This window comes from Coffea arabica, chromosome 5e (assembly GCF_036785885.1).
Source record: "Coffea arabica cultivar ET-39 chromosome 5e, Coffea Arabica ET-39 HiFi, whole genome shotgun sequence".
Lineage (NCBI taxonomy): Eukaryota > Viridiplantae > Streptophyta > Magnoliopsida > Gentianales > Rubiaceae > Coffea > Coffea arabica.
Window position 1 is genome coordinate 53909656 of NC_092318.1, and position 21388 is coordinate 53931043.

A 21388-nucleotide genomic window follows, 5' to 3' on the forward strand; every position below is an offset into this window, starting at 1 on the left:
CTTAACAAGGCTAAAATGGATGTACATTTTGACCCAGATGCCCTTGATCCTGACGACGAGTCCGCATTTTATCTACAACTCTAAAAGATAAGCGAGTCCAATGTTGGTTCATTCTGGAAAAGAGAGAACGGAATATTATTGGCTCAAAGATTGGTTAAATAATAGTTTTGTACCCAACCAACAAGTGCTCGCTTGAGCTGCTGATCAAATTGCAAATTCAACTGCGTATGAGACACTTTGAGAACTTAAAGATCAAATTGTAAAATATAAAACGCCTCCGGCTCCAGATGTTGCAATTCTTTTATTCTGGACTTCATAGTCTCCGTACATTGGAATAATTTTTTCGGAGATGTTAATGAAATTAGAACGCTAACCCAAGTTCGCATAAACTTTGACTCATTTTCAAGCGGAAGTTAAAGCTTTAGTTTGATTCAGGACTGGATTCAGGAGATTATTATCAGGTCTTCCAATTTCAAGCTGGAGGTGGGAATAGCGGTGGAGATCCTGCGGGCAAAGATGTGAGAGGCGTGATTCGTTTGGGACTTCCTCTCTCGTCTCATCTTCATTTTTGGTCCCCTTTATGCCATTTTATACTATTATTCTTTTTGTTGAACTTAGCTAAGGCATGAGAAAGAGGACAAAGTTCATTTGACCTCTTTGGGCAATTAATTTCTCAAACTTCCGCTTGCAATGTCACTCGCTCTTCTTCATGAATTTGTTTCAAAAGAGTAAAGAACGGAGACTTGAACCGCCTGATTATAATGGCCAGCTTGGTTTCCTGTCTCTGTATTATACAGTTTTCCACGAGAAAAGAGACATATATCTACAGTGCTCAAGAGAAGTGTCCACCTGTGCGCTCAAATTAATTATAATATGCATAGACTCGAACCCTTCAACAGAAACAACCTCAACCACAGAAGGGCGGAAGAAAATTCTGTATTGCTATTGGTTGGCCAGAAAGATAACATCGATTCCATGGACAGACCAATCCACTAGGCAAAAAAAAAAACATGAACCTAGGTAAATTTATATAAAAGCCACCAAAAACTACCAATATCCAAAAAAAAACAGCATTCAAAAGACAGTAGTAACATAACTACTCGGGTGTTTCATCTCAGTTTTGACGCCTAAAATTAAAATAACAAACATTCACTGTTCGTTCGAGATGTGCTTTTCAAGGGTTACTTCAGTCAACTTCCTCCATCTTGCTGCCCTCTGCATCTGCATCACCTTCCTCCAGTGCAGGCATGTCTTCATCAGCGTCACCAGCATCATCATCAATGCTCAAGCCAAGCTTCAACATCCTGTGAATGCGGTTGCCAAAGGTGTTGGGCTCATCAAGGCTGAAACCTGAGGTGAGAAGGGCAGTCTCAAACAACAAGAGAACCAAATCCTTCACTGATTTGTCATTTTTGTCAGCATCAGCCCTTTTTCCGAGCTCTTCCATGATAGGGTTTTCAGGGTTAATCTCCATTGTCTTCTTGCTGGACATGTACCCAGCCATACTTGAGTCCCTCAGAGCTTGTGCCTTCATAATCCTCTCCATGTTGGCTGTCCAGCCATACTCTCCAGTAACCAAACAGCAGGGTGAGTCCACAACACGGTCAGAAACAATTACCTTCTCAACCTTGTCACCAAGAACATCCTTGATCACCTTGCAAAGACCCTCAAACTTCTCCTTCAAAGTTTCCTTCTTCTTCTTCTCATCCTCACTCTCATCAAGCTTGAGGCCTTCCTTGGTGGCAGAAACCAGCTTCTTTCCCTCAAATTCCTTAAGTTGACCAACAGCATACTCATCAATAGCGTCAACCATGAACAGGACCTCATAACCCTTCTTCTTCAACTTCTCAAGGAAGGGAGAGTTCTCAACAGCCTTCTTGCTCTCACCAGTAATATAGTAAATATCATTCTGTCCCTCCTTCATCCTGGTAACATAGTCCTTCAAGCTAGTCAGCTCGTCACCACTCTTGGTGGAGTGATAACGCAGAAGTTCAGCAAGCTTAGTCTTGTTCTGAGAATCCTCATGGATGCCAAGCTTGAGGTTCTTTGAGAATGCCTCATAGAATTTGTTGTAGTCTTCCTTGTTCTCGGCAATCTCAAAGAAAAGCTCAATGCACTTCTTAACCAAGTTCTTGCGAATGACCTTCAAGATTTTGTTCTGCTGCAACATCTCACGAGAAATGTTGAGAGGAAGATCCTCAGAATCTACAATACCCTTCACGAAGCTCAAATATTCAGGAATCAACTCCTCACAGTTGTCCATAATGAACACACGGCGGACATAAAGCTTAATGTTGTTAGGTTTCTTCCTGGTATCAAACAGATCAAAAGGTGCCCTCTTAGGAACAAAGAGAATAGCCTTGAATTCAAGCTGGCCCTCAACAGAAAAATGCTTAACAGCCAAATGTTCCTCCCAGTCATTAGTAAGGCTTTTGTAGAAAGCAGCATACTCCTCCTTAGTGATCTCTTCGGGTTTCCTCATCCAGATTGGCTTCTGCTTGTTGACCAAAGACCATTCATGAGAGACTTCCTTGATCTTCTTCTTTTTCTTCTCATCTTTCTCTTTCTCTTCATCGACTTCCTCAACCTTTCCTTCCTCATCTTTCTTGTCCTCCTCATCCTCATCATCAGAAATTTCCTTCTCAATGGTCTTCTCCACCCACAAAGAAATTGGGTAGCTGATGAACTCAGAGTGCTTCTTGATCAGATCCTTGAGTCGCCTCTCCTCAAGGTACTCAAGTTGGTCCTCCTTAAGGAAGAGGGTCATCTTGGTTCCCCTGCCAAGATTCTCACCAGATGCGTCTCTGGTAACAGTGAAAGAACCACCAGCCTGGGACTCCCACACGTACTGCTCATCATCATTGTGCTTGGTTGTCACGATAACCTTCTCAGCAACCAAGTAGGCTGAATAGAAACCAACACCAAACTGCCCAATCATACTGACATCAGCTCCAGCAGCAAGAGCTTCCATGAACTCTTTAGTCCCAGACCTTGCAATTGTACCAAGGTTGTTCACCAAATCTGCATTTGCATAATCAAGTGAAACTTTATCAATACAATCAAACTTCAAGAAAAGGCAACTACCCACAACAATTAATGGTCTATTTATACTAACCAGCCTTTGTCATGCCAATGCCACTGTCAACAATGGACAATGTGTTATTGGTCTTGTCTGGAATGATGTGGATAAAGAACTCCGGCTGAGCATCCAGCTTGCTCTTGTCAGTCAAGCTTTCAAAACGGATTTTATCCAAAGCCTACAATCAATGACAATAAACCAATCAGTATTAAAATTCCAATACAGGCCTCATTAGACTGGAAATAAAAAAAACATAAATGCAGTGTATTCTAATCAGAAATAGCTAAATCAATATTAATGTAACCAAACAATTACCCAAGTGTAGGAAAGAAGAACAAACTGACAAGCACAACATAGAATTTACATAATGTCCTCGCAACAGTACCAGTGATACACGTACGTAGCATAAAATTTTTGAAACTCACGTCAAAACTTACCTAAAACAAAATTCAGGGGAAAAAATGTACCCATAACATCTCCCACAAAACAAATAGAAGTTAAGTCTATACGCGAGTCCTAGGGGGTTCATATTCACAAGGTCCGTCAATTTAAACGAACATATTTTGATGTCCATTTTCCATCATCCACAAACTCAATATCTCGGAAAAATATAATCTCTTTTTTTTGGTAGGAGAAAAATATAATCTCTGACTTAACCTACGAATCACTTGCTGCTTGCGCCGTCCACACATCAAATTAACAGCAATACCATACTAGACATAGATCAGAAACAGAACACAAAAAAGGCATGAAGAACAGAGCATCATAGATTAATCCCTCCTAACCAAACCTGGTAATATCAAATTAACATAAATTAATAAAAAAAAACCATAATGTTGCTTAAAAAACCGCAAATCACAGAAGAATGCAGTATAAGAATTTAACAATTGAATCAGATCAGTCGCATCAAAACCAAAAAAAACGTACAAAACGAATCTAATTGAAAGCGCAAAGGAGAAAGTTCTTCAGAGAATAAGACCGAAGGCTTACATCAGAAGCGTTGCTAATAAGTTCACGGAGAAAGATCTCCTTGTTGCTGTAGAAAGTGTTGATAATAAGACTCAACAATTGGTTGATCTCAGCTTGGAAGGCAAACGTCTCCGTCTGCGCCATTGCCGATTATCTCTCTTTACTGCAACGATAATATATCACAGAAAGAAAAATCGCCAAGGCTTACCAGAAGAAGCTAGGGTTTATGAGTAAGGAGGAGCAAAGGAGGCAGAGACTGAAGGCCGCGAAGCAAAGGTATTTTATAGGTGGTTTCCTTTAGGGTTTCTAGATCCTTCTATTAGCGATATTTTCTCGTGTAGTTTTCCTTTTCTTTTGCTGCTTTTCATTAATCGGAGGAGTAGATAAAAGAACAGTGCAAAACTCGAATAGTGACACGCGTTGGATTACTGGGGCGGGTTTAGTTGGCCTGACCAATGAGAATTGAGCTTGAGATCCAATGGGTGCAATCCTGGCTCGTGAGCGAATCATAAAAGGCTTTGGATTAAACGGCACTTACTTAATCATGAATCAACTGGGTCAACTAAAGCGTTGCAAGACCTTCGCGATCCTTCTAAGCGGGGTGTTTGGTTAGAGGGTTTTGGTTTTCATTGCCAAATAATAATATTAATATGTCCAATTTTCCTTGCAGTTTTGACTTCCTAAAATTTCCATATCAATACCACCCCAAAAAATTAATCTTTTTTCACTTGTAGTACTGTTAAAGTTTATTTTCCCTTCAATTTACTTGCCTCTAGGAGCCATAAGATTGTTCTTTTATCAACTCACTGCACACACTAAAATGAGTGTTCAAACATCTTTTTGTTTTTATTTTTTTATATCAAATGAATGAAATTTATGAAGCAGTGAAGGAAAATGTAAATTTAAACACAAAATCTCTAAATTTTGAAATCTCAATAATCTTATGTGCTTCTTCCTCCATCCCAAAGCCAATAAACCCATAATCCCATAGCAAACAAGGAAATATGAAGGTTTGTAGTATGATACTACATTAACCATGTTTTAGTGTAATTGGGTAAGCATCAATATTTTTATGTTTTCATTTCCTTCAAAAATGATTTTATAATCATATTTTAATAATTTTTTTTTCATTTTGAGAATTACAGGTTCTCGAGCTTGAATATAAACTACTTTTCTGAAAAGCAAATGCTACATAAAGAATAATTGTTTAAATACCCTTCCAATTGTCAAAAAGAGCTAATAGTTTATTAGCAATTATATATCACTTGCGATTTTGCTTAAAAAGCTAAGAGTAAATTATTTAAAGAGTTCTTAAACTATTTTAATTTTAAAATGACCCTCAACTATTTGCAATATCAAATTTGTCCTTTAATAATAAAAAAAATTCAAATTTGATCCTTCAATTCATCTCCATCACTAAAATTGATGGATCCAAGGGGAAAATTGGACATATTTAATGGTAGAGATAGAATGAAGAATTAAAATTTGATAATTTTTATTATTCAAAGACCAATTTAAAACTTTAAAATAGATGAGGAGATAATTTGAGATAATTGATGTAGTTTAGTGTTTCGTAACTGGTTTACCCAAAAACTAAAAATTGACTACAGTCTCTATTTTGCTAGAAATTTGAATCCTAGATAGATATGGAGTGATATTTTTCTATTATTATATGATTTTTTTTATTATATCTCAATTTACATTATTATATGATTTTTTTCCTTGAGTATAAGAAAACAACTATCATGATTTTATTTGATGTAAAATTTTGGCCTACCACCAAATAAATAAATAAATAAAATGGAAGGACATACGACCAAGAATCAAAATAATTTTACTATTATAATATTTAAACAAAAAGGGGAAGTAGATATATGAAGGAAAAATGACCAATTTCGTCCTTAAACTCTTTTATTAGTGCCGATTTAGTCATTAATTTTTTTTTACCAATTTGATACTTGAACTTATTTTGTAGTTCCAATTAAAGACCTCCGCGGTAGCACCACTATCTAAAGTTAATCAGGCTCATAATTGACTAACCAAACAGAGATATTATGGGAATGTCACTCACGGACTATAATAAAATAAATAAACTATGTAAAAAAATCACCATATAAAACTTTTAAATTATGTAAAAAATCACAAAAAAAAACCTTTTTAAAATTTTAATCTTGTACTTTTTTGACACAATTTACTTGATGACATTCCAACAATAACCTTATTTAGTTGGTTAATTAGAAACCATATCGGTTTAAGGAGGTGGTACCATTACAAAAGGTTCTTAATTGGAACCGCAAATTAAGTGGACACATCAAATTAGATAGGAATAAAAATTAGGGATTAAATTAGCACTAGTAACAAAGTTTAGGGACGAAGTTGGCATTTTCCCCAACAATAAAACCAAAAGCCGTTTGAAGATCTTTCACGTATTGAGATTTCAGCTACATTCTTATCCTTCGACCAGCTCTCCTGGCTTCCGCAGCCCTACCACTGCACACCGCCAAGCTCTCTGGTCTCTGCGTCTCCCTTCACTTGGGCTCATTCTCTTTTGAGTCAAATTCAGAAATGGGAGGTCCAGCTTATCAAACCCGCATCCGTTTCCCAATTGCTTTGGCTTCTCCTAGGTAAATACTATTCCTTTCATTTCTGATAGCCTTATTATCTCCCAGTAAGCTTGCTTGTATCTTCATCATGGCTATTTAATGACCAATGGGATGCATGTTAACTACTGAATCCTTAAACCTCATAAGGAAATTAAGTTGTTCGCCCGAGAAGAAAGCATCCCGCGTTGAATCGATGAACGTTGGAGCAAATTTTTAACTAAAATTTGATTTTGGAATGGTTGATACTTAGCTGTTGTCTTACCGGGACACACTTGATCACTGATCTTGTGCAGGAGCTGCAATATAAGAGTACAACCATTTAGGATTTTCTTCTTATTTTTTTTTTTAAGCACTGCGAGCAACAGGATTCTTACCTGTAGGCTTGATATGAATTTTTGAAATAGGTGTTAAACTGTGTACGATAAAGTTTCATCATGAGTGTGATACTTGTTTGAGCAGTTGCCTGGTTTTCAAGCAGCCTAGAGTCGTGTTGTCGGAGAATTTGGGTGAGAAAGTTACTTCTATTGGATTTAAAAAGGTACCAAGGAGGTCAATATTGCAGCTCATGGTATTTGCTCCAATATTTGCAACTGCCAATACGATTTTAGCAGCACCAATGCAGGAGATGAATGAACCTGATGTGGTAAGGTAAATATTGCTCATGCTGTCATTAGTACTTACAGTTTGTTTGGAGTAAGGTGAAATTCTAGAGAGGTCCCTAGAATTAGTACTTGTTATTGTCAGTTGTTCTCAAACACAATCTCTGCTTGGCATTTGAAGCATCCAGGACATTGAAGCTTCCCAGTGGAGTGAGGATACAAGGTAAGATATCCATTGCTGCTGACATGCTTGTTGAAACGAATGACTTGATTCATTCTGTTTATTAAGGACATTAGAACTATGATACTCTTTTTTCTTTTTCATTCATTCCTTTATCTTTCTACATAAGCTATTGAGACGCATTTTGGCCTGTCATCTGTTACAAATCAAGTTACTTCCCAATTTTGATGGGAATGTGGGACAAATGTAGGATGGTATGCATCTCATTCCACACATACATGCCACCAGAAGTAGCTTTGAAGTAGAAGCACTCATGTATTACATGTACTTGGCTAAATTCGGTACTTAATATACACATTTGCATACAAAAATAATCTATGACTTCTGTCTGTACATGATTTTTGAACTTGAACTACGACTTAAAAAACTGTCAAAGGGGCAGACACCAGATACATTTCTCAATTTACACTATGGAGTGGGAATTTCAGCTATACTACGTTCATTTTTCCGTTTATTTCTTAAATGTCTGTTTGTCAAACCTCTCTGCAAGAAATTGTTGAAGGCAAAGGACGGGAAGCATCTGAGGGTGATCTTGTGGAAATAAACTATGTATGCCGGCGTTCAAATGGATATTTTGTCCACAGGTAAGCTTTCAAACTTCTATTTCTTTGATCAGATGGATTTCTAATGCCTTGAATTTTCTGGTTCTGCCTTCTGAGATTGTACAAGTAACTTCCATTATGCTTTATACATCATTTGAATACAGCACGGTCGATAAATTTAGTGGAGAAAGTGCTCCTGTTATACTCTCGCTGGATGACAAGCAGGTCAATTCTGTTTCTTCTATTACATGATGTGAGAATGATAAATTAAGTAGGAAGCATTTACTCAGAACCATTACTCACTCATAGCTTTTCGCCATTGGGTTAATGACTCCAGAATTTCCTTTCTGGGCTAGATTCTTGTTATGCATTGTCGTAACTAATAAATTGAGTTATGATTTTGTCTTGCAATGGAGATGCTGACTGGTCGTAACGTTTTCAGTCAAGTATCTGCTTTGTAACTAGCGCTTTCCCTGCATCCTGCCGTTTATATAACACCATTACCTGCTTGCGTCCTCTGGGATTCAGGATCTGCTACTTGAACCTACAAAAAGATCCTTGAGAATCACGTTTCAGAAGTATTTGCGAATTTCTTGTAAAGGTTGCTAATCAAGGTTTTTCTGGTTGTCTAGATTATTAAAGGTCTGAAGGAGGTTTTGATTGGAATGAAAGCTGGAGGTTTGTTTTACTTGTCGTAGTTTCTGAAGGGGTTTTGTATGCCAAAAGTCGCAATTGAAGCGTGTTCATATAGTTTGAAAATAGCCCTTCAAGTCAATAATACATGTTTGAGAAAAGCTTGATCATATTTCGCAGGAAAGAGAAGAGCACTGATACCTCCTTCTGTCGGTTACATCAGTGAAAACTTAGCACCTGTCCCGGAAGAGGTAATGACTTCCTCACTTCCTTCTCCAGAACCCATTGTTCTACAAGTTAGCTCTTGGCAGCTGGCACTGGTAAATGAAAGATGATCATGCCGCACTAACAAATAAACGACCGTGCATTCATTTTGCAGTTTGGGCCTAGGCGGAGTCTTTTGTCTCACGCGAAAGAGCCTTTAATATTTGAAGTGCAACTTTTGAAGGTTTTGTGACTTGTGGAGTTTGATCCTATCTTTACATATATTTCGCATATAATTGATGTGGAGCACTAGGCATACTCGAATACAACCATTGGTTATTTATGATGTTGATCCTGGAATTGTTAAGTGATAGTACGTGCTAACAGAAAGGAAACTAGGGGAGGGAGTTAACGGGTAGCATATGATTGAAGAAAAAAGCAAATGCGCCAGAGGGTTCACGAGCAAAGTCAAGCCGAGACGAGAAAGATTTAGTAGTAAACCACCCGCCTTTGGACTGGTGGCCACCGTCAATGCATTAAAGCTTGGTAGGGTGGGAAGCAAGGATTCAAACCTTGTCTTCCACCAACTTGTCACAATTAAATGTGGCTTTATTTAAAAAATTCAAGCGAATGCGTAGTGCATCTGTCTGCTATCGTATAGGAAACTATCGACAAAAAAAAAAAAAAGATTTAGTGGTAGCATATGATCCATCCATAAAAAATGCACACAATTGATTCTAAACGGGAAGGTGAAGTGCAGTATTTCAAATGCGATGATGATAGTTTTGACGAGATACAACGGTCAACTGATCATATGTAAATTTGCGTAAAATTTGTCAAACTTGTAGTATAACTGTTCTAAAACAGTTACATAAGCTAGAGTGAGCTGGACAGTTCAACTGGAGAGGCATTTATCGTTTCTGCGTGAATTTAGTTAACCATCGAGTGCATGTCTTGGGAAATTTAGAGCGCACCTTTGAGTCTTTGACAGAAGTCGGCATGTACCCCAGCCACAAAGGCGTAGTATAGATACGCATTCAGACTCCACGCCTTTGACAATCCCGCTGAAACGGGAAAATGTTTCAGCGCCTCCGCTCCGTCTTTGCTTAATTACCAAGACCGCAAATACGCACTAATAACAGCAGCTACAAAACACGTCAAATTTTGAAACTTTTAGACTAAGGAGTAAAGGCAAGATTGGTGAAATTGGGGTCCCCTGTCCACATCCTCTGCTCGTTGCCTGTCCAAATTCACCAAAAATTTCCTATTTTTTCTCCTCTCAAGAAGAGTTGGGTCGGGTACTGGATCGTGAGAAAACTCGCAAGATGCAGCAGTGGTTTTCAGCGGTTACCGTCGGCGCCAATGCCAATAATCAGCAAACGGCGTCGTCGTCGTCGTCTTCGCCGTCTTTATTGTCAGATTGGAACTCATATGCAGCTGCTAGAGCCTCCGAAGATAGCAGCTCCCTCCTTCCTGGTTTTGATCTCGAATCCGCCGTCAGGTCCGCCAACGACACCGTTTCCGGCACTTTTAACGTGTGAGATTCTGCTCCCCGCTCTACTCTCCTTTCTTTCCCCCAGTAATTTCGAGTGTTTAACTAGCTTCTATCTGTGTCCATGGTTTTTCTCCTAAGAGCGTCAATGTGGAAGAGAAATTCCGGTGTGAGAATGGTGAAATGAATTGTTAGTTTTTAGTAATTCTCCTTATTTTAATCACTAATTTCGTGAAGCTGACTTGTTATGCTCTGTCTATATCGTTAATATCTAACCAAATTCCTGAATCTTTCTCGGATTGATTTGTTTTTGACGTTCAATTCTGCACTAAGACCAAATTCTAAGTCCTGCTGAAGGAAATTCATTGTAACCAAACTTCTAATTTGATTTAGCTAGCTCCTTGCTTAAATTGTCCGTATGAGCTGGTGATGCATTGCTCATTATGCCTATCGAAGGAAATTAGGTACTGCAAGGGGAAAAAACAATAGGAGTGTTTGGATAGAGTGCTATTCGAAATATATTTCAAATGATCACTGTAGCATTTTTTATGATAGAATGTATGCGAGATAAAAATGTGGTTGGGAATGTAATAAGTGTGACTGAAAAACGTATTTGTGATGCAACCACAATATAGTTTCAAATAATGACATATCCAATTATGTGTGTCGTATTCATCCTTGTTTGAATCTTGTATCAGTTTGTATGCTTATATTCGAGCTGATATTCGAATTGGACGAATGCAGAAAAGGAATTTTACGTCTGTGTTCGGTGATATATGCATGTGTCATACAATTGGTATTAAACTGTTCTTTTTGTTTTTGGACGCGTATCTTATTTTCCAGGCAAAGGTTGGGTCAGTTTCTTGAGAATAAAATGTGCATATGGAGAACTTTTTGACTTTTTGTGATTCTTAGTTTTGGTTCATCCGGTATAAGTATAAGCTTATGAAGCCCTACAAATTGGGTGGTAGAAATAAATTCAGTGTAGAAACTATGAGATTTGGCTTACACTTCATTACAGTCTAGAGGTACCTTAAACAACAGGGCTTTTGCTAGCATTTAGTTGTGGTTGATTCATCTAAGAGACTTTGCATAACGGAGATGATAATAATGTCTTAGATCATCAAAATTTAAACCAAATTAGTAATCCACACGTGCACCTTATTCGTCAGGCTCTATCTACTCAGCTGTAAAAACAGTTAATGATGCGAATTTATTATTATGGAGAACAATTTGACTAGAAACAGGTAAGGATTTGGCGTCTTCGTTACTTTTGAGTATTGATTAAAGAACTTGCGTAGATGATGATAATGTCTTATGCATATGTTAGCTGACTCAGATATAAATCGTATTGGAGCTCATTGTTCGTGACATCTGCCTTTCTCAGAATAGCAAAATCAATTAATTTGGAAAGTTTTACAGGAATAATTTCTACATGGAAAACACAATTTTTTAAGATTTTTGACTTCCCTTGTATGGTCACTTCATTTTTTGGATGTTATTTCATATCACGACATGGCTACCTTGAGCTAGCTACCAAGGATAACAAAGCTTCCCATAAATCATTCATGTCACAGCATCCCTCTGTCACTTTTACCTTAAACTGCCTAGGACCATTATTACCTATAATTTCTATTTACCACTGTCATGGTGTTACTTTTCACTGGTTGCCTTTGACAACCTATGCCAATATTAATTTGATAATCAATATGAATCATGTAGAAGACATTGGGGTTGAAATAGATCATTGATTTTTTAAGGAGATGAAAAGTCTTTGGAAGTGATGCATACATGTAGCAGAGATAGATCTCCTTCTTTAAAGCTTAAAAGTTTACTAATTACAAGAACGCACAAGGGGATATCACTGATGTGTCGAAAGAGTTCCATCTCTCACTTGTAAGAGGATGTTGTAGAAATCTTTGTTGGAGGAATGTAATTGAAGATTGTTGCTAATCTCAAGGGTCTGTTTTACAAGGGACAAATTGCCCAGTTTGAATTTCCCCACTCCCCGAGAACTCTATCATGATTATATATTGTTGAGTTTTAGAAGAAAGTATCGTGTCTAATTGGAGAACATGATATGTAATATTCTACAGTTTCTGGTTCATGTCATAGCTGGATGCTGTGACAAGTGGTTGCAAAATTCAGCAACATGTTTTTGCTTTTGCTAGCATTGATTGGTAGAGTTTTGATTATGGCTTGTTAGTTTTATACCTTTAGGATGAATAATTTCTGAAGTATTTTTGATTAGTTTATCCTAAAGTTTCTTCTATTTGAAAAGTCTATACTGTATAAACTCTGTCCTAAGAATTTGAACCCTTTCTGTATCCAAGTGTGGTGATATTTCCTTTTTCTGATGTGTAAAGATGTTCATGTTGTCATTCTTCAGGGTTTCAAAGGGAGTTAGAGAACTGCCTGGAAATTTTCAAACAGCAACTAGCAATATCCCATCTGGAAAATCTCTGTTGTATTTCAGTTTACTGCTGGCAACTGGAGTGTTCTTTGTTTTCATGTCATTTACGCTATTCCTTCCAGTCATTGTATTGGTACCCCAGAAATTTGCTATCTGCTTTACTCTCGGATGTGGTCTTATAATTGGATCCTTCTTCGCCCTTAGAGGCCCAAAGAATCAGTTTTCTCACATGTCATCAAAAGAGGTAGTTTTCTCATGAGTTTTTTATTTTTTATTTTTAAATCTTTAATTCTAAGTTATCTGATATTTCTCGCCTCTCATCTGTATTTCACATTATGTTCACCAGAGACTTCCTTTCACATTGGGGTTCATAGGCAGCATGATGGGTACCATATATGTTTCCATGGTGCTTCACAGCTATATCCTCTCTGTTGTCTTTTCTGTGCTACAAGTATGAATCCTTGCTCTTTTATTCTTGCAGCTCTTTCCCTCCTCCCCACCAAGTTTTTGGGTGCTAAAAATGAGTTTTGTTGAATCCTTTTTTTAGTTGATGTTGATATGAATTTTTGGTTTGGATCCTTGCAGGTTTTAGCGTTATCATATTATGCTATTTCCTACTTTCCTGGTGGATCTACTGGACTAAAGTTCATCTCATCATCCCTGACCTCTTCAGTATTAAAATGCTTCGGCAGATAATAGGAGTTAATGACAACAAAATGCAGGTATTCTCAGTCGTTACACACTTTCCAAGTCAAAGATGGTAACCGAATGCAGCATATGTACTATACTTTGGCTGGAAACTCGGCTGGTTGAGAGAGAGAGCGAAAGGATGTGATTTTGTTTTGGAGCCATTATTAATCTGATACTTGGCTTAAACTATGTACGTTTATCAAATGATTACTTTTCCTTCCAAGTGAACAGTATCATCTTGGGTTGGGAGGGAAGGGGGAGGGTGTATAAGGAGGAGGTCTTGGATTTAAGATCTCTCACTTTAAAAAAAAAAAAAGTATCATCAATATTGGAGCGTCAGTAACATAGTTAAGCTGTGGTCATGAGCCTTTTGGTGTGGCATTCAGTGTTCTTGTTTTGGGGTGAACCTATTTTGTTTCTTTAGTATATCAAACATCACAAAAGGATTTGGTTTGCGGAGTTGTTTTGCAACAATTAGAGAAGTAAACAAGGGCGGATATTACGTACATTTGCATTTCTTTCCTTCTTCTTTTTGTAACCATTGATGCATTTACCATGCCAAAAGGATGCTCATGAAGTAGTAGGTAGTGGCAGGACATGAGGCAGCAGGCAAAGTCAGTTGGAACATGTCCTAGTTCAATACAACAGTACAAGTGCTCATATTGTGGGTTTGGTCAAGGAAGGTCGGTAGATTGGAAACTTTGTACAAATTGCCTAAGAGAGTTTAGTTTTAAATTCTGCTATTTTTCAGTGAAAAGTAATCTGTTAAGCGTTTAATAGAGTCGGTGAAATGCTCTGGTTTTGAAATCAATTTACCTTACCTTCTTCCTGTAGATTTACTAAAGAATTATGTGCTTTATTGAATTGCTCTTTTGAGGGGGGGAAAAAAAGGAAGAAAACTAAAATCAGCAATGCCCTTTGGCCAAGTATTGATGGGAAGTGATTGCGAGATATATCACCTTTCGGGGAAACCAATTTTCCGCTAGACATGAGTTATTATGCTTGTCTTCGTACCAAAAACGCAGAGAATTGTGCGTACATTTTTTACCTCCTTTCATACGAGGACTTCGATTGTCTTCTTCTGTCTCTTTCTCGTCAAGCGAAGTTAAAATCATTTTATTGTGCCACCTCCCAAAAGGCCCTTCAAGTATGTGGTGGGAGAGCACTAATGGATCCTGGCTTTCCACTGAAACCTCTTGTTCTGTTCAGTCTAATTCTTATAACATTTGGTGTAAAGTGGTACAATCTTATTACTTAGTTAGAGCTTAGTTGAGTAATATTTACAACATTTTCATTCTTTCCGTGATGCGGTTTTTTTTTTTTTTTTTTAAGTTTAAGCAGTGGTAAAAGACAGAGCCGTGTAGCACACAGATTTTGACTAACCAAGATCAAAGAAATAGACCTTAAAGTCGGGTTTTAGGTAAAGGTCGATAAAAAAAAAAAAGAAAAAAAAGAACCAAGCCAAAGAGTGAGAACTTCCTCTCTGCTTTTCCACCCATTACCTTTTATTTGATTCTCTTAGGAAGTCAAAATCCCGAAATTAAGGAAAGCAACATAGAGATTAGGGAACAATAATTTCTACCACAAATATATAAACGGCCAAAAAAAAAGGTATAAGAGACAATGATTTGACCAGTAATATAGACATTTGGCCAGATTACCCACTATACCTTTGTTTTTATAAGGAAAAATTTGCGGAAAGCAAAAAGGATGAATGCCTCTGGTGATAAAGACAAGAACAAAGAGCAGAAACTGAAATTTGTGAGGCTGATGCAAACCACGCAAAGCCTGATCAAATCAATCACCGAGTAAAACGAAAGCCAAGTGAAAACAACCTTTTTATTATTATTATTATTATTACATAAAAAAAGGGAAAAAATTTTCATTACGGTTTTATCTAGTGGTATTATCTTTCACTGGTTTGCTTTTCCTTTCAAGTCTGATCGTATTTAGGGCTGCAAACGAACCGAGACTCGAGTCAAACTCGACTCAAACTTGATCAATATCGAGCTCGAGTCGAGTTCGAGCTGGCTCGAGTCGAAATCGGGCTCGAACTCGAGCTCAAAATATTAGCTCGAGTATATATATATGTATATATTTTTTATTTTAAGTATATATATATTTTTTTTATTTTTTTTATTTTAATAGTAAAATTACATATATAATCTTAATATATTTATTATTTATTAAGAAAAAAATATTATTTTTTATTTGATTTTTTTTAAAAAATAAAATAATTATTTTTTATTTTTTTGCGAGCTCGAGCTCGGCTCGAATCAAGTCGAGCTCGAAATCGAGCTTGAAATTGTCAGCTCGTCGAGTTCGAGTTCGAGCTCGAATTCGAGTTCAATGAAATTAAGTCAAGGTTCGGATCGATTAGGCCAAAACTCGACTCGACTCGACTCATTTGCAGCCCTCATCGTATAGTCTTGAATCTTGATGCATGTGTGCTAGGCATTTAGAAGCAATCAAAGCAAGAAGGCCGCTTGTTTGTAAAGATTAGCTTAAAGACTTAAACCTTAATTAATGTCTTAGACTTCATTTATTTTATTTTTTTTTTCTTTTTTGGGACAACAAAAGAAAGGTATTTTATGATGTATTTCAACGAAATTTTCTTTTCTACAGAATTAACATTAAACAAAAATTTACAGAAACTTCCGAGTATCCATATGATCACGCAATAAACTGTCTCAAACAGTTGCCACATTTAGCCGTATCTGAGACTCATCCATCTATATCCTATTAGAATGGACTCCAAAGAATGAGTGAGTAGGATTAGCAAAGCCAAAAGGAGGGGTGGGAGGCAGGAAAATACATGCAACAAGAAATTATGAGTTGCATCGATCACACAGCTCTTTGTAGCCCATATCATATCATATGAAGTGGTAGGCCATCATCATCATCATCATCAACAACAACAAAGTCCAATTCCAATGTATAATTATCGTTAATCAACACACACTCTCTTGCACGAGCGGGTGAGACTTTGACAATTGAGAAGAATTCTTGAAAGCCGTAATAAGATGAATAGCATGCAAAAGTGTAGTCAACTTTTGGACCGGCATTTCAGGATTCTTCTTTTTTAGTTTCTGCATAGTTATTGTTGGAGACAAAGAAGAAGACAATAATATGTAGGTATCCCTTCGGTGTTGAAAAGTATATTTATCTTCATCTTATAAGAGGCAGCTCCTAGCACACGGTACATACACTCACGTCACCATTCACCAACCCCAATAATAATCCATACATACACCTTTATACGTAAAACGAGAGAAAGTCATCCATTTTCTTCCACTTGTACGAGCTTGGAGGATTCTCTCATGGCATTCATTCCACTCCACGACTAATCCAATAAACATCTTTCACCAGAATGGAGGGCTCTATCATGGCACGTTCATGCAAAAAGGTAGCACTACTATAAACATTCATTAATTCCTGATGATCCCATCCAGTGACGGAGCCAGGATTTTTTCCTTGGGGGGGCCAAAATTTTTTCGAACAAAATTATCTTAATATGTTATGTTCAAACTAATTTTTATTTATTTAAATATATGACATCTTAAAATATCAAATATTAATTTTAATTATAAAGGTATGTCTATTTCATAAATATGTAGCATAGTCATAACTAAAATTAAGATAAGAAATAACATTGGATTAAATATTTTATAACATCACAAACCACTTAAGTTGCACGTTATGAGAAGATGCTCCAATATGTTCCCTGTGCAAAAACAAAAATATGACTATGTAATATAAATATAATTATTTTCAATTAAAAAAAGATAAAAGTTATGTTAATATACCTTGAAATTTCATCCTCTTTTATTAAAAATAAATTGAGTTTTACGTTCTTTCATAGAACTAAATTCATCTCTAATTGAATCAATGCCAAATTTTCGAACAACTTCCTTTTTTTATGTACATTGTTAGGCAATCATTCAAGAAATGATCTTTTATCTTGTTTTGGAGCTTTATTTTGATTATTTTCATAATTGAAAATGTCCATTCTATAGACTATAAAACGGAGCCAGGATTTTTTCCTTGGGAGGGGGGCCAAAATTTTTTTGAACAAAATTATCTTAATATGTTATGTTCAAAATAATTTTCATCTATTTAAATATATGATATCTTAAAATATCAAATTTTAATTTTAATTATAAAGGTATGTCTATTACATAAATATGCAGCATAGTCATAACAAAAATTAGGACAAAAAATAACCTTTGATTAAATATCTTATAACATAACAAACTACCCAAATTGTACATTATGAGAAGATGCTTCAATATGTCATTTGTGCAAAAATAAAAATATAACTATACAATATAATATAACTATTTTCAATTAATAAAAGATAAAAGTTATGTTAGCATACCTTGAAATTTCAACCTCTTTTTTTAAAAGTAAATTGAGTTTTACGTTCTTTCATAGAACTAAATTCATCTATAATTGAATCAGTGTTAAATTTTGATCATCCTTTTTTTTTATATACATTGTTAGACAATCATTCAAGAAATTATCTTTTATCTTGTTTTAGAGTTTTGTTTTGATTATATTCACAATTGAAAATGTACATTCTATAGTTGCAATTGATACAAAAAGAGTGAGAACAAATATCATCAATCTGCCAATAACAGGATATATCACTCAATTTCTTGTCTTCACCGAGCCTTCAAGTAATTATTTGTATATTTGTATATGAGTCAACAAGAGGATAGATCACTAATTTTAAATTTTTTTATCAATTAGGCTAAGGTGTATATTTGTATATGGACCAATAAAGTAATTATTTTTATTGTAGCCCATTGATAATTATGAATTAAGTCTTTTATTATAATACATCAAATTGGGTCAATTTACTATAGATCATCAAATTATGTAATTTTTTGAATGTTAAATAATTATTACAATAAAAAATAAATAACTTTTTTTTGAAGAAAAAATTAAATCAAAAGGTGGCTAATTCACACACACACACACAGATATATATACACATATATATATATATATATATAAACTCTCATAATATAAACTAAAATTGTAAAAAATTAGGAGGGGCCAACTTTGACTTATACATATATTTACATATTATGAATTAAATTTTTCAAAACTTAGGGGGGGCCATGGCCCCCCTCTGCCCCCCCTTGGCTCCATCATTGATCCCATCTACACAATTTTAGGGGCTAGCTTTTTCTTTGCCTCATTCTGCAGTATTATACAACGCATGTTCTGCTTCTGTTTTGGAGTAACACAAGTACTCAAAGACCTGATGGGAAAAAGTCAATGCTATGTTTGAACCATAGGGAATTGGTAAATAACCAACCCTTACAGCTATATAATATACATATACCAGCTAGGATATACTATGTACTCCCTCCGTCCCACTTTAATAGTGCTGTTTTCTTTTTTTTGTCTGTTTCAAATTGTAGTCCACTTTCCAATTGAATAATGTAGTTATCTTTTAATTTCTCTAATATACCCTTATTCAATGTAGGTTGTTACTAGTATAAACTACCTTATTTAATATAGATTGTTAACCTACTCCATTTAATACATTTAAATTTAATGTGAAATAATGTGAAACGTTTCTTGACCATCAATTCAAGTTCCCATATACTATCAATTCAAGTTTTCATGAATAATTAATATGAAGTTGTACTTTATTTAATGTAAGGGTATTTTAAAAAATAGTAACCTAATTTTGTTTTTTCAATAAAATTTATTTATTTTTTCTTAAACTGTGTGAAAGAAAAACTAGTACTATCAAAATGGAACACCAAAAGCTAGGATATGTGCATGTTGTATCTGTAATGTACATCAAGGATGCAGCTGTAATTTGCCGCAACTCCGAACTGTTACACATGCAAAGGGAGGTATGGAAAGGCAGTAATACCATGTTATCACGTGCCATTTATCTCCTTTGTTAGCTTTCAAATCCAATTGACAGCACTTGGGAGTCTCACGATCATGTGGCTAGCAAATTAGCAATCACTGCTGACTTATTCGATGGCCACGCATGTGACCACCAGAGCGAGCTTCATTCTATCTTAGTATTATTGGAAATGTACGTGCCTTGCATTTAGATTAGATCCCATCATCAGGAAGAAAAGAAATCCGAAAAAGTGGACAACTAAAAATTTGTTGATTTCTAATGATGAATTAGAAAGAAAAGGGCAGCTTCATTTTTCTCCTGTCATGGAGAGTATCTCTATGGAAAATTATGGTCAGAATTAGGATTGAGAATTGGAATGGGAGACAATGCTTATCATTGTGAATTTCATCCTCAATATTGATTTGGTGGGCGTCTTTTCTTTTAAAGTTTTTCTTGTCTTTTTGTGTTTTGGATTTTATTTTCTGAGGTCAAGAAAGAAACCTTGCATCAATTGGGTTCACCTCCTCTTTACAGGCATTACGGATTTTTGGCCGCTAGGTACTTCTTGTTGTGCCGAGTATCCATCAACCGTATCAGGCCAAAATGTACAGGAGAAATGTACAAGGAAGGTTATGCCGACCCCCTTTTTCGTTTTTTTTTTCTTTCTTTTTTCTGTATGGGTCCAGCAATTCCTTATCTTAATTGTACAACACCTCAAATAGCTTAAAACAAATGGATGAAAAATTTTGGTTTAATAATGATAATAATAATAATGCGCATGATACTTAGCTATTCATCAAATCAAGGCCCCATCTTATTGCTCCCAGAGCCAAAACTAATCATACCCTCCTACTTTGTTAGACTTAATTAAGTCTAATCTTTTTCTTCAAGTACATCTTGACGCCAACTTGCAAGGAAAAGTGTTAAGATCTTGCTTTTGGTAGCAATAAGATCAGTCTAATCCATACACTATAGTAATGTCCAATTGATGATGCATGTATCATGTATTAAGTTTTACTGGGCTTTATGTTACCTGATCGCTCTATATATGTTCCCAAATCTATGCATGAAGGACGAAAGAAACATTACAAGTTTTTTACTTTTTACCGCTATTGACCTTTTCGCATTCGAACCAATGGGGCCAAACATCTCTCGAGTAGATTATAAATCTCTTGGAAGAACGGCAGAAATAAAACAAAGGATAATTGCGTTGGCATGTCTCTTGGAAAGAGCAAATGATGCATGGCATACGAATTCTAACGCTTCACGTTCTGGAATGAGCCCGTGATTTCCCTCAGCATATGTTGAAGTGGGGAGGCACGAGAGCCGATCTGTCCTGTAGTACTACTAGTAATATTTTTATAGCAGTGTTGTCAGGTTTTATGTTGTTGATTTGGTGGATTTGTGACCAAATATAGGATTAACAAGTGTTGAGTTGCTGTGATGTTGTCCCTTCAGCCCTCCACTTCAGGCCAATGACTCCAATTTTTTTTCTTTTTTTCTTCTTGTTTTGAAAACTGACCTTACAGAAAGGCCGCCCGACAGCATGTTCTGATTTGAAACTAATTTAGTTGCCAATTAGTGATAGTTGATTTTCACTTCCATGTGCACTTCACCAGTCACTACTTACCACTCACTACTACTCCATCAGATTCCGTTTCCCACTAATCAACTACTGAATTAGATATTTAGATATGGCCGGCTTCATTATCTCGGCCTTCAAGAAAACAAAACAAGTCCCTTTTTTTAATTTATCTTGCACCTGATTAAAATGAGTGCAAATTAGTAGGAACTGCGGTTTCTTAATAATGTCCAGCAAAAGTAAAGAGATGGTCATAGTCTTATAGACAAACGAGGAGGGGTCATTTGAAAACTAATGTCAGATGGCATTTTCCATCTTTTATTAGCCATCTAAAGTGGCTCAAATTTCTAAGCTCCTTTTCGCTCGGAGCCCTTTGTTATTAGTTATTACCATTGGTGAATTCCATTTGCGACCTGCAAATGTTTGCTTCATGAAACATGTTTGGTGAAAAATGCCGATACAGTTA

The 21388-nt window shown here is 36.1% G+C and overlaps 3 protein-coding genes across 5 annotated transcripts; 2 read left to right on the forward strand and 1 right to left on the reverse strand.

Annotated features, from left to right (window-relative positions):
- Positions 1-852: 852 nt before the first annotated feature.
- On the reverse strand, positions 853-4327 carry LOC113687912 (heat shock cognate protein 80). Its single transcript, XM_027205439.2, has 3 exons — positions 4070-4327; positions 3116-3257; positions 853-3021 (listed from the first exon to the last, which is right to left on the reverse strand). The coding sequence occupies exons 1-3, from the start codon at positions 4190-4192 to the stop codon at positions 1187-1189; spliced, it is 2100 nt and encodes a 699-aa protein (XP_027061240.1). The 5' UTR covers positions 4193-4327; the 3' UTR covers positions 853-1186.
- A 2159-nt stretch (positions 4328-6486) lies between these two features.
- LOC113687915 (peptidyl-prolyl cis-trans isomerase FKBP16-1, chloroplastic-like) lies at positions 6487-9237 on the forward strand. Of its 3 annotated transcripts, none has more exons than XM_027205445.2 (8): positions 6487-6672; positions 7111-7299; positions 7439-7473; positions 7982-8075; positions 8198-8258; positions 8666-8711; positions 8847-8917; positions 9046-9237. In XM_027205445.2, exons 1-8 carry the CDS (start codon positions 6614-6616, stop codon positions 9121-9123), a joined length of 633 nt encoding a protein of 210 aa, XP_027061246.1. In that variant the 5' UTR covers positions 6487-6613; the 3' UTR covers positions 9124-9237. The 3 variants fall into 3 exon arrangements, with proteins under 3 accessions (XP_027061246.1, XP_027061247.1, XP_027061248.1); XM_027205446.2 differs by having other exon boundaries at positions 7994-8075; XM_027205447.2 differs by having other exon boundaries at positions 6513-6672; positions 7130-7299.
- A 151-nt stretch (positions 9238-9388) lies between these two features.
- Positions 9389-14298, forward strand: LOC140006795 (uncharacterized). Its single transcript, XM_072049394.1, has 4 exons — positions 9389-10407; positions 12752-13019; positions 13122-13226; positions 13361-14298. Exons 1-4 carry the CDS (start codon positions 10196-10198, stop codon positions 13469-13471), a joined length of 696 nt encoding a protein of 231 aa, XP_071905495.1. The 5' UTR covers positions 9389-10195; the 3' UTR covers positions 13472-14298.
- Positions 14299-21388: the final 7090 nt, after the last annotated feature.